At 38.3% G+C, this 13,394-nt stretch overlaps 1 protein-coding gene across 1 annotated transcript; it reads right to left on the bottom strand.

Annotated features, from left to right (window-relative positions):
* Nucleotides 1–252: 252 nt before the first annotated feature.
* LOC106879788 (uncharacterized) lies at nucleotides 253–12,628 on the bottom strand. Its single transcript, XM_089345300.1, has 8 exons — nucleotides 11,723–12,628; nucleotides 9,913–10,005; nucleotides 7,486–7,562; nucleotides 5,679–5,795; nucleotides 4,881–5,000; nucleotides 3,395–3,511; nucleotides 882–1,051; nucleotides 253–528 (listed from the first exon to the last, which is right to left on the bottom strand). Exons 1-7 carry the CDS (start codon nucleotides 12,493–12,495, stop codon nucleotides 924–926), a joined length of 1,425 nt encoding a protein of 474 aa, XP_089201426.1. The 5' UTR covers nucleotides 12,496–12,628; the 3' UTR covers nucleotides 253–528; nucleotides 882–923.
* Nucleotides 12,629–13,394: the final 766 nt, after the last annotated feature.

Below are 13,394 nucleotides of genomic sequence, written 5' to 3'. Positions count from 1 at the left end.
CGCATTTTTGTATATATCTATCTATATAAATACATTTAAGCACATAGAAAGACACTCATACACACACTAACACTCACACACACATACACACACACACATACACACACATTTATATATATATATATATCTTTGTGTGTGTGTGTGTGTGTGTGTGTGTGTGTGTGTGTGTGTGTGTGTGTGTGTGTGTGTGTGCTTGAAATTGAAGTAGAGCAAACGTCGAAATATTACTCAATAAGAGAGAGACAAACGATGTTTTTCATTAAAATACCCTTTTATTCATTACTTAATATATTGAATTAATAAAATGATCAGAGGAAACTAATTTATGTTAATATAATATAAAGATGTAAGTGACATATTTGGATGGTGGCATCGTCTTTTCCGTAAACTTGAGCGAAGATAACCTGGCAATAAATGGTGATGTCGGTCATACGGAGATCAACGAGAGGCGAGACGTCTTGCTAGGAATGTGACCGACAGAGATGTCCTGCTGTGAATATTTTAAAATTAGTTGAAATTAGCCGATACCTGAAAATAAGGAGGAAATCAATAAATATAAGTAAGAATAAAAATATGTAACAATATACAACAATGTAAGAAGCAAACGCTATAGAAATGGAGTATCCCAGGAAAAGGTTTATTATACTCTTGCGTTCATGAGGTGAAGACAAGAAACGCTCATTTTAATAGTCCATATCAAAGTAAACAGTACCCGAACTTGCTGGTGGGGCCCGGTTAGAATTTTCTTCGGGTCGAGTAGCCTATCGTATTCACAATTTTCCCTGAATAAGGGTTGTTCAAGGATGTTAAACGAAACACCCACGTTTCCAAAGGTGAATTATCCAAACCCCAAAGAATTCAAGCCAATTGCTTATACTTACACGTTTTGTTGTGGTCGTTGTCGTTGTTGTTGTTGCTGTGCTTTATTTACGAACACATGTTCTCCCGTTGAAACGGAACCCTCGTTTACAGTAACATTTGTAGGACCCTATTTTGTTGACGCATTTCCCATATCTACCGCATCGATACTTCCTTCTGCACTCGTTAATATCTGCAAATGAGAACAGGTTTATTGCACGTAATTACATGTATATAAACCAGATGCATTATTATGGGGGTGGGTCGAAGAAATAAGCACCAGTTATACACTGGGGTTGATGTAATCGACAAGTCCCATTCCCCAAAGTTCGTGACATTAGCCTACAGCAAAGATTATTATTATTATTATTATTATTATTATTATTATTATTATTATTATTATTATTATTATTGTTGCTGTTGTTGTTGTTGTTGTTGTTATTATTATTATTAATATTATTATTATTATTATTATTATTATCATCATCATTATTATTATTATTATTATTGTTCAGTAGTTTTATTTTTATAACGTGCTTTCACTTCACTACCGAGCGCAGCTCTGTGCGCCTTGGGTATGTGCTGTGGTTTGCTGTGGTGCTCTTATGTTTACTGTATTGAAAGTGTTTTGCGTAGAATGTGTGCAGTACCTAGTAGTGCAATTTTCTGTATGTTATATATATTTGTAAGTCCTGGTATTTTTGTTATGTATTTGTCTGAGTATTTTTTCATTATACCTAAGGCACCTACTATGATAGGAATTGTTTCTGTTTTTAGACTCCACATTCGAGTTATCTCTATTTCCAGGTCTTTGTATTTTGAAAGTTTTTCCATTTCTTTTCGAGAAACGTTGTCATCTGCTGGTATTGATACATCAATTAGAAAGCATTTTTTTTCTTCATGATCTTTGACAACTATATCTGGTCTATTTGCCTTAATTTCTCTATCTGTGTGTATTGGCATATCTCAGAGTATGGTTGCTTTCTCGTTTTCTGTGACCTTTTCTGGCGTGTGTTTATACCATCTTTTTTCTGTTGTTATTCCATAGTGTTGGCATAGCTTCCAGTGTATATAGGTCCCATTATTATTATTATTATCATTATTATTATTATTATTATTATTATTATTATTATTATTATTATTATTATTATTATTATCATCATCATTATTATTATTATTATTATTATTATTATTATTATTATTATTATTATTATTATTATTATTATTATGTTTGACTTTTGCATTGCATTTTTTGGCTCCAAGTCTCACCCAGAGACCTCAAGAGACAACAAGTTAGAAGATCATATTGGTGTCATGCCTAGGGTGCCATATATTTGGTATTGCACATAATATTGTTCTAGAGAATGTTTAAGAAACCTTAAGAATATTATGTTTGTGTTAAAATTTGAGATCACATAGACAGTATTTTACGTAGGATATAGGCAGTTCCCATGAGCACTATCTTTTCGATTTCGGCCATGTCGGGGTTTCCTGGTATCTGAGCTAGCTAGCAATCAGTTCGTTTTGCTATCAATCCTAAGGCCCCTATGGCAACAGGTATTGTTATTGTCTTAAGGTTCCACATTTTGCCAATTTCTATTTCAAGAGCTTTATGCTTGCTCAGTTTTTGCTAGGCCTTGACAGATACGTTTATATCGATTGGGACAGTCATATCAATGAGGAGGCATGATTTTTGTTTGAAGTCTTTCAGTATGATGTCTGGCCTATTCGCATCTATCTTTCTGTCAGTTTGAATGGTGAAGTTCCAGAGGAGTGAGATGTGATCATTTTCAAGCACTGGAGGTGGTTTGTGTTACCACCAGTTTTTATAATGGGACAGGTCCAGGTTTTTGCAAATTACCCAGTGAATATATTGTGCTGCTCTAGCATGCCTGTTGAGATACTCTGCAAGCTAAAGAAGACTGCACATGGAGACAACATGATCAATGGTTTCATTTTGTTGATGACATAAACGACATGTTGGGCTACTGCCGTTCTTTAATGTGTTGGCCTGGTGGTTCCTTGTAGGTAGGCATTGATCTTGGGTTGGTATGATAAACCCTTCAGTTTCTGATTTTAAGCCAGAAGACAGAAAACATTGATGGGTAAGGGATTTGTCAACATCCACGCTATCCGCTCTCCTTGGGTATTTGCCATTGAGAAATTTTTCTTGCCATTTATCAATAAGAATATCTAAGGCAGCAGTTTTCTCACGGGTTTTCATACGCCTAACTTTTTCTGAGCTTGTTTCTAGTTCGTCTAATTTTAGAATTTGTTGTATTTGGAACTCACTTAGATATTCCTTTGCCTGCTTTGTTACTGAGTATGATGCTTTCTGGTTATTATTATTATCATCATCATCATTATTATTATTATTATTATTATTATTATTATTATTATTATTATTATTATTATTATTATTATTATTATTATTATTATTATTATTATTATTATTATTATTATTATCTCGTAGCCAATTGCTTATAGATATACGTGTGTATATTGTTGTTGTCGCTGTTGTTTGTCTTTTACTTACCAACACATGTTCTTCTATTGAAATAATAGCCTCGTCTGCAGTAACAAGTGAAAGATGTTCCTCTCCTGACGCATCTACCATTTCTCCCGCACCGATTCCATCTGCATGATCCGACGGCTGGAAAATAGAAGAAAAAATATTACAAGAAACAATCAGAATTCCATCATCATCAGCATCATCATAATGGCAGAATAGTTACCACACCGGCGGCATTTCAACCGCATCTTTACGTTCTAAGTTCAAACACAACAGACGTCGACTTTGCCTTTCATCATTTTGGGGTCGATTTAATAAGTACCAGATGAACACTGGGGTCGATGTGATCTACTTATCCCCGCCCCCAAAATTACTACCCCGGAAGCAAAATTGGAAATTATTACTATTATTATTATTATTATTATTATTACTCATATACATAAAACAGACCAGACTGTTGGGAACGAAAAGACCCTAACAGGGGCCTACAAGCAGCCTTAAATACCAATAACCCTCCTAAGTATCTTAGCTGTCCCTCATAACACGGTTTTCTGGTGCTGTAATAAACTGGGTTTTATGCCTATTTCCTCCAACCATCCTTTCAGATCTTTAGGGATTGTTCCCAATGCACCTATAACTATTGGGATACATTTTTACCACCACTTTCTACAGTTTTTGTAATTCAATGTCTAGGTCCTGGTACTTCGCTATTTTTTCTATTCCTTTCATTTCGAGTTTTTCGTCATTTGAGACTTCAAAATCAATAATTCTGGTACTTTCTATTCTCTTTATCTGCTACTACCAAATCAGGCCCTCCAGCTTCTATTCCTCTGTCAGTTTGAATATTAAAGTCCCACAACATCTTATATTTCTTACTTTCTAATACTTTTCTAGGTTCATGTTCATACCATTTGTCTGCATGTTAAAAATCCTAGTTTTCTACACAACTCCGAATGGATTACTCTTCCGAGGATGTCATGTATTTTCTTGTATTCTTTCTCTGCCATTATGCTATATTCATTTACTATATGAGAAATGCTTTCTTCTTTTGATTTGCATAGGCTACATTGGGAATCTAATTGGTTATTTTTTCTATCTTTTATCCAATTAGTCCTTAACGTTTGATCTTGTGCTGCTACTAACAAACTTTCTCCCTTTTCAACCTTCCTTTCTTCAACAGTAGCCATTTCTTTATTATTATTATTATTATTATTATTATTATTATTATTATTATTATTATTATTATTATTATTATTATCATAAAGGTGGCGAGCTTGCAGAGTCGTTAGCGTGCAGGTATTTCCTCTGTCGCTACGTTCTGAGTTCAAATTTCACCGAGGTCGACTTTGCCTATCATCATTTTGGGGCCGATAAATTAAATACCAGTTAAGTACTGGGGCCGATGGAATCTATTTACTTCTCCCCGAAATTCCAGGCCTTTTGCCTAGAGTAGAAAAGATTATTACTTATACATAAACGAGTGCTGTTGTTGTTGTTGTGCTTTACTTACCAACGCATGTTCTCCCATTGAAACGGAAACCTCGTTTACAGACACATCTATAGGATCCTGGTGTGTTGATGCATCTCCCGTATCTCCCACACCGATATTTCCATCTGCATTCGTTTCTGTCTGCAAAGTAAAACAAAGTTATTGCATGTGTATAACACTTATATACAGTATTCTTCTAGAGAATGTTTAAGAAAACAAAAGAATATACTGTGCAGCTCTATCAAGCTAAAGAAGACTGCACATGGAGACAACATGATCAATGGTTTCAATTCGTTGTTGACATACACGACATGTTGCACTACTGCGCTTCTTTAATATGTTAGCCCGGTGGTTCCTTGAAGGTAGGCATTGATCGTCGGCTGCTATGATAAACCCTTTAGTTTCTGATTTTAAGCCACAAGCCATTAACCATTGATGGCTAAGGACTTTGTCAACATCAACATTATTTGCTCTCTTTGGGTATTTGCCATTGAGAAATTTTTCTTGCCATTTATCAATAAGAATATCTAAGGCAGCAGTTTTCTCACGGGTTTTCGTACGCCTAACTTTTTCTGTGCTTGTTTCTAGTTCGTCTAATTTTAGAATTTGTTGTATTTGGAACTCACTTAGATATTCCTTTGCCTGCTTTGTTACTGAGTATGATGCTTTCTGGTTATTATTATTATTATTATTATTATTATTATTATTATTATTATTATTATTATTATTATTATCATCATTATTATTATCTCCTAGCCAATTGCTTATAGATATACGTGTGTATATTGTTGTTGTCGCTGTTGTTTGTCTTTTACTTACCAACACATGTTCTTCTATTGAAATAATAGCCTCGTCTGCAGAGACAAGTGAAAGATGTTCCTCTCCTGACGCATCTACCATTTCTCCCGCACCGATTCCATCTGCATGATCCGACGGCTGGAAAGTAGAAGAAAAAATATTACAAGAAACAATCAGAATTCTATCATCATCATCATCATCATCATCATCATCATCATCATCATCATCATCATCATCATCATCATCATTATCACCATCGTTAGCAGAATCGTTAGCACGCCGAGAAAAATGTTTGGCGGCATTTCGTCCGTCTTTATGTTCTGCGTTCAAATTCCGCCAAGGCTGACTTTGCATTTCATCGTTTCGGGGTCGATAAATGAAGTCCCAGATGAGCACTGTGGTTGATATAACCAATTAGTGCCAATCACAGAGATTTTATGATTTGTGTATATTTTATAGCTCCGAGGTTGACTTTGCCTTTCATCCTTTCAGGGTCGATAAATTAAGTACCACTGAAACAGTGGGGTCGATGTAATCGTCTAGCCCTCAACCCAAAATGTCAGGCCTTGTGCATATAGTAAAAGGGATTATTATTATTATTATCATTACAATTATCATTATCATTATTATTATTATTACTATTAAAATTATTATTGTTATTGTTATTATTATTATTATTGAGTGAGAGAGCAGTGCATGCCATCAAAGTGACACTGGGGTAAAATATACGAAGCTCATTATACCCATCATGACTACCCGTCTGATAAGGGTACACCAGGCACATGCATCACAACCATACATGTACAACATGGTGATCTCATATCAGGATAAACAGCGCATGACCTTGCAGGTGGGGGCCCAGTTAGAATTTTCTTCAGGTCGAGTAGCTCATCCCGCTCAAAAGGTCCCTGAATAAGGTTTGTTTAAGGATGTTGAGCAAAACACCCATGTTTCCAAAGGTGAATTATTCAAACTCCAAAGAATTCCTCTCAACACATGGCTATGACGCTCCCCTACAACTTCTGCTCATGATCAGAGATGCACATATCGTCAGCCACCAAGGGACATGCTCAACTGGTTAAGGTCAAACAACTGACAAGCAAATCTGTGGTATTAAGCAGAATATTTGCTGTAGACCATCTTTTATACCAAGACAAAACAATGTACATGATAACACTTCCAATCAATTAAGATCAGAAGCCATGAGAGCCACTGCCTGGCACTGCATCATCATCATCATCATCATCATCATCATCATCACTGTAGTTGTTATTAAGGCGGTGAGCTGGCAGAGTCGTGAACACGCCGGACAAAATTCTTAGCGTTATTTCTTTGTTCTGAGTTCAAACTCTGCCAATGTCGACGTTGGAATCCATCGTTTCGGAGTCGATGAAATGAGTAGCATTGAATTATTAGGGTCGATGTAATCGACTGACCCAGCCTACCCCAAAATATCAGGCCTTGCGCCTGTTGTAGAATAAGGGATATGCATCATCTTCCTTTGACAGAGAAAGAAGACAGACCTTTCTCAGATTATTCCCTGTGAAAAAGGGATGATATACAACATCAAAATGGACGTGAACTAATCAAATATGTTGGAAAGAAGACGTCACGATACTCATTTGCATATATTAGAATATAAAACAGAAAAAAAAAAATAGATGAAATAGCGCTGCTTTTCTTCAAAGGATTGTGATATGAAAAAATGGAAATTTCAAACGAGGCTATTGGTCATTATATTTGGATATAAGATATAAAATATATATAAAAAAAAAATTAGGCCTTATCCACAGAGTACATCTGGACAGTACTGAAAACATATTCTTACCTTTGCACCTTCCAGGCGTGCCGATCCATCCTCTACAGCATCTGAGACAGGTTGTACGAATTCTCCTGAAAGCCGTCCTGTTAAATGAGAGAAGGATAGAATAATTGGATATATAACCAGAACGCAGTGATGGTAATTTCAGACAATCACACACACACACACACACACACACACACACACACACACACACAAGTTACATTTTCAGAATATACACCTGTATGTTCTGAAAATGTTATTTTCCTAAATAAAGTGCATTTCATATTGAAGGCTCTGATGAAGCTAGAGGATGATATACTGGTACTCAACTAAGATTGCACCACATTCTATTGCAGAAACAGTTCTTAGCTAATGAAGTTCGTTACATAAGCTTTGTTTTTCCGGTGTCATTTCTATTACCATTCTACCCTCATCTACCATTGAATTCTGGTCCAAACCTATCTTGAGTTTTACACCATGTTGTTATTTTCGGTATGCCCAAGCGAAATATTAAGATATAAATAAGTGAGGGTAATGAATACTTATTTATGCGACTTCATTAATATTCAAGAGGAGACTGGCAAATTATTTCAGTTCATTTGGAGATAATAATAAGAGAGTCTTAGTAAACTAATCTGGTCGAGTAAAGACAAAAACAAAACACTATACAATCGATTGGGAATTAATTTCCACTGCAAAACCACACAGACCTGGAACTAAACAATGTGATTTATGCTTAGAAGAATTTCACTAGATTTTTCTTCATCTAAAGGCAATACAATAAATTGTAGACTGGAACAAGCTTCGGGATGCTTGCACATGAGAAAATTCATATTTGTTCAGTATAATTAACTAATAAACATTTAAACAACAGGATGTTTTGAAATGACGGACTATAAGAGATTAGCCAATCAAAACTTGAATTGAAAACATTTCGCGTCTAAATTCTCCAACAACTTTACATCATACAACGCAGAGTAAATAAACGAAGGACTTTAAAGACATAAATCAAGGGATATTAAGGAGAAGACCCTGAAGGAAGTGCACCAGCAATATAGTAGGGGTGTAATTGCAACGGTTACTAATCGATGCAGTTGAAACACGTGTGGATTTATGTCAGGCTGTATACGTAAAAATAATTAAACGCAACGCTATGCCACTTCGCAATAATCTGAACGCATAGATATAGGTGCATTCATTACATCATTCGTTTACTTGTCTCAGTTATTTGAGTGCGGTCAAGCCTAGAACATATTCTGTCGGTGTCTTTTGAGAAACTACTAAGATGCAGGGACGTAACACACCAACACCGGTTGTCAAGCGATGGCGGTGGTGAGGGACAAGCACAGACACACAGAGATATATATATGTGTGTGTGTGTGTGTGTGTGTGTGTGTGTGTGTGTGTGTGTGTGTGTGTGTGTGTGTGTGTGTGTACGTATAGATATTCGACGGGATTCTTTAAGTTTCCGTCTACCGAATCCACTCATAAGGATTGGGTCGGCCTGAGGCTATCTTAGGAGACACTCACAACGCAGTTGCACTAAACCCGGAACCACGTGGTTGGGAAGTAAGCTTCTTACCATACAACCACGCTACGCTTATCCGCCACTACATTCCTCCATGGCAAGGTTTAATTTGTGTATACAAATTTAATCTGCGGTCCATGGGAAGAGCCGTTTTAACGATGCGTCCTGCTCAGCTCTTCGAAACGCCGGTGTTAAAACGGGGGTAGCTGATGAAGAAGAATGTTCTCTATGTGGCTTGCGTGTTTTCTCGTCTACGTTTTGTTTGCAATGTCCTGTACCCAGATATGCACCTATACATACAGGTGGATGTCGGTATGCATATTCCTGTACGTATATATGCATATACTCATTTAATATTTGTTTATATATATATATATATATATATATATATATATATATATATATATATATATATATATATATATATATATATATATATATATATATATATACACATATATATATATACACCCACACGTATACAACAGATTAGTATACATTATGGACTCAGATACCAGTGCTCGTCACGGGAATTCAGAAACAAATATAGACGTGTGTTAGTGTATGTGAGTGTGTGTGTTGTGTGTGTGTGTGTGTGTGTGTGTGTGTGTGTGTGTGTGTGTGTGTGTGTGTGTGTGTGTGCGTGTGTGTGTGCGTGTGTGTGTTGCACGCATAGTAGCGAGAGTGAATTCAAAAAGAAATACAGATTTCAATTATACAAGACATCACAGTATTAACTTCTACATTTTACTTGTGACCATATTCGGGTAAATAAATAACTCATTGAATAATTAGATGAATGAAAATGTATATATGAAGGGAGGAGTAAAATGCCGTTAGCTTAGGTTTTACGTTATTATGGATGCCGTTATATTGAAAGTTTACTTTGTATAGAAAATCCGGAAAGGTGGCTGCGTATTTACCTGTATTTTGTACACCGTCTCAAGAACCAACACCAGCTTCTTCGGGACTTTTTGTAGGTCACGGTTTTATAACATCTCACTCGACATAATCCCCTGGAAAAAAGAATCGACGAATATATAAGTGAGTGTGTGTTTGTGTGTGTGTGTACGTGTGTCTGTATGTGTATAAACATATATACATATATACATATACATACAAACACATATAACAGTATCAAAATAAAATCCCTTGAAGGAATAGGGGTTTTCCAGAGACATAAATAGACGAATATACAAAGAACTGCTCGTGGAAACATCCACACAGATTTGTGAGAACGGAACATCCGTCCCCTCCTTTCGCACACTAAATCAAAGTAGCCTTCTCTGCTTCTAAGCTTTGATCTAACGTGACTCTTGGTCTGAGTGAACCGTAGAAATGCACTTGGCATGGGATCGCCTTGGAAACAAGGCCACCTACTCAACGACCTTAGGTCACTAAGGGTCGATGTAATCACCATCAGTGAAACTAGACTCTCCGACCCACAAGCTTTCTTGCCATCTTTCGTGGGATACGAGAAGTATTTATCTCCATGTCAACATGAAATGGGAGGTTGAACGGCGGTGTTGATCCGTAGAAGCATGGATCTCAAGATAAAGACTATCTTTCTGGATCCAGAAGGCAAGTTGATGGTCCTGGATGTGAATTGTAGTGACGAGATTGCTTCCAGACAGGTACCTGTTTATCCTGCGATAGAAGCAGGGCAGCCGTATTTCTTCAGACATCTACAGGAATGTCGCGAAGTTTAGAGGTATGTCTCTCAGGCCCTGTGCCTATAGTAGACAAAATTAGTATTAAGACGGCGAACTGGCAGAATCGTTAGCACGCTGGACGAAATGCTTAGCGATATTTGACCTGTCGCTACGTTCTGAGATCAAATTCCGCCGAAGTCGACATTGCTTTCATCCTTTTAGCATCGATAAAATAAAACACTGGACTTCATGTAATCGACTCGTCCTCACCTCCCTCAAGCTGCCCTTGTGGAAGAAATTTGAAATAATACTAATTATCATTATCATCTAGAACAGAATTATTTGGGCCCATTGAGGTTCGTAGCTTGGTTACAGGAATCTGGCTTATTCAAGATTGACGCTCCAGAACCAGAATGTATCCAGACTTATGTTAGTGGAACATCTCAATAGAATCAGCAGCCCGGATTAAACACAACGGACCCGATATTGTTGTAAGGCTCCAGGAAAACAGGTCAAGCCCTTTTAAAGAGATCATCTGCCCAGTCGTATGTCGATATCTCATCATATTAAGGCTGCGAGCTGGCAGAAACGTTAGCACGCCGGGCGAGATGCTTCGCGGTATTTCGTCTTTACGTTCTAAGTTCAAATTCCGCCGAGGTCGACTCTGTTTTTCATGCTTTCGGGGTCGATAAATTAAATAGAAGTTGCGTACTGGGATCGATCTAATCGACTGGTCCCCACGCCACCACCAAAATTTCGGCCCTTGTGCCTAGGGTAGAAAAGAATACCTCATGAAATATTAAAGAAGAGAAGAAAATTACAAATGCTGGGGTAATTCAGGTACTCTGAGTCCATTCTGTTGCAATCGTTAGGGCAAGCGCCACCTCACCCATTGTTTCCCACCAATATCAGAGGCTCCGAGCAGAGCTACGGTCTCTACTCCTCTCTTTTCACTAAAACATTTAAAACATCACATGGACATAAACACGGTCCAATTATTTAATAAAAGCGTAAAAAACACAAGAAGTACCCAAGAGGAAAGTGGCGATGTGAAATTGGGTGGAATGAAACATTAACTTACCGACTTCTCCTCACAGCAAGACTTTCTCCTTCTGTTGTTGAGTTTCCAGAATCAAGTGTTTCGTTATAAACCGACGTTCCATTATTCAGTAAGGGACTTTCAGTCACTGGTTCATCTTCACTCTCGGAATCTCCTTCATCGGCTGACTCGTCTTCGTCCACTGTCTCGTCGTCACCCACTGATAGTCCTCCATCGTTCGTGTCTTCATCCGCTGACTCGACTTCATCCACTGACTCGTCACCGTCCACTGTCTCCTCTTCGTTCACTGACTCGTCTTCGTCTACTGACTCATCGTCACCCACTGATAGTCCTCCATTGTTCGTGTCTTCATCCGCTGACTCGACTTCATCCAGTGACTCGACCCCGTCCAGTGACTCGCTTTCGTTCACTGAGTCGTCGTCAACCACCCATATTCCTCCATTGTTTGAGTCTTCACCCTCTAACTCCTCTTCATCCACTGACTCTTCTCCATCCACTGACTCGTCTTCACCGTCCTCCGACGACTCGTCATCCACCGAGAGTCCGTCGCCCTCTGATTCCTCTCCACCCTCTGACTCTCCTTCATCGTCTGATCCTGCAACACTCTCTTCTTGTTCCTCATTCTCCGATGAAACATTACTTACTGACGGGTCTTTGTCCCCTAATGTCACACTCAGTCCTTCACTATTCACGGACGGTCCTTTAGTCACCACTGACTCATTAATTACCCGCTGTCCTTCAGTCACCCAAAGACCAACAACGAAAACAAATAAGAAAAGAACGAGGTTCTTCATAGCTGTTATTTTCTTCTCGGTGCTCCCCCTATTTACTGACACACGGACAGCTTCCAATATCAGAAGGAACAGATTTGGAACAGTCCCGTTGCACAATCGGCCAAGCTCTGTCACATCTCTACTAAGACACTCTCACATTTATAACAAATTATCTACACCCTTCTCTGCAATTTCATTGGCACCAAAGAAGTGTTGATGTCATCGAATCCGGGAGGTGAAATCAAAAAAGAACAGAGGTCCGTTATCTTCTATTGTCCAGCAATACGGAAGCAAAACTACTCCATTGTCAGGTAAAAGATGACCGGTGAGAACAGACGACCACTTATGCAAAACAACTGCACAAACAGGAACGCCAAGCACGCCAAGCACGCCCATCACGGTTGTGTGTGTGTGTGTGTGTGTGTGTGTGTGTGTAAACAAACTCGTTTTTCGACTTCATTTGCATTAAAATAATATGGATGCTTTTCAATTTAATTGTTTTCTTGGAATTGTTGGTTTCCGCCTGTATATGTGTGTGTGTGTGTGTGTGTGTGTGTGTGTGTGTGTGTGTGTGTGTGTGTGTGGAGGCGCAATGGCCCAGTGGTTAGGGTAGCGGACTCGCGGTCATAGGATCGCGGTTTCGATCCCCAGAACGGGCGTTGTGAGTGTTTATTGAGCGAAAACACCTAAAAGCTCCACGAAGCTCCGGCAGGGGATGGTGGCGAACTCTGCTGTACTCTTTCACCACAACTTTCTCTCACTCTTACTTCCTATTTCTGTTGTGCCTGTAATTCAAAGGGTCAGCCTTGTCACACTGTGTCACGCTGAATATCCCCGAGAACTACGTTAAGGGTACACGTGTCTGTGGAGTGCTCAGCCACTTGCACGTTAATTTCACGAGCAGGCTGTTCCGTTGATCG

This window comes from Octopus bimaculoides, chromosome 29 (genome assembly GCF_046866305.1).
Source record: "Octopus bimaculoides isolate indiv1 chromosome 29, ASM4686630v1, whole genome shotgun sequence".
Lineage (NCBI taxonomy): Eukaryota > Metazoa > Mollusca > Cephalopoda > Octopoda > Octopodidae > Octopus > Octopus bimaculoides.
This window is presented reverse-complemented; position numbering and strand designations above follow the sequence as displayed.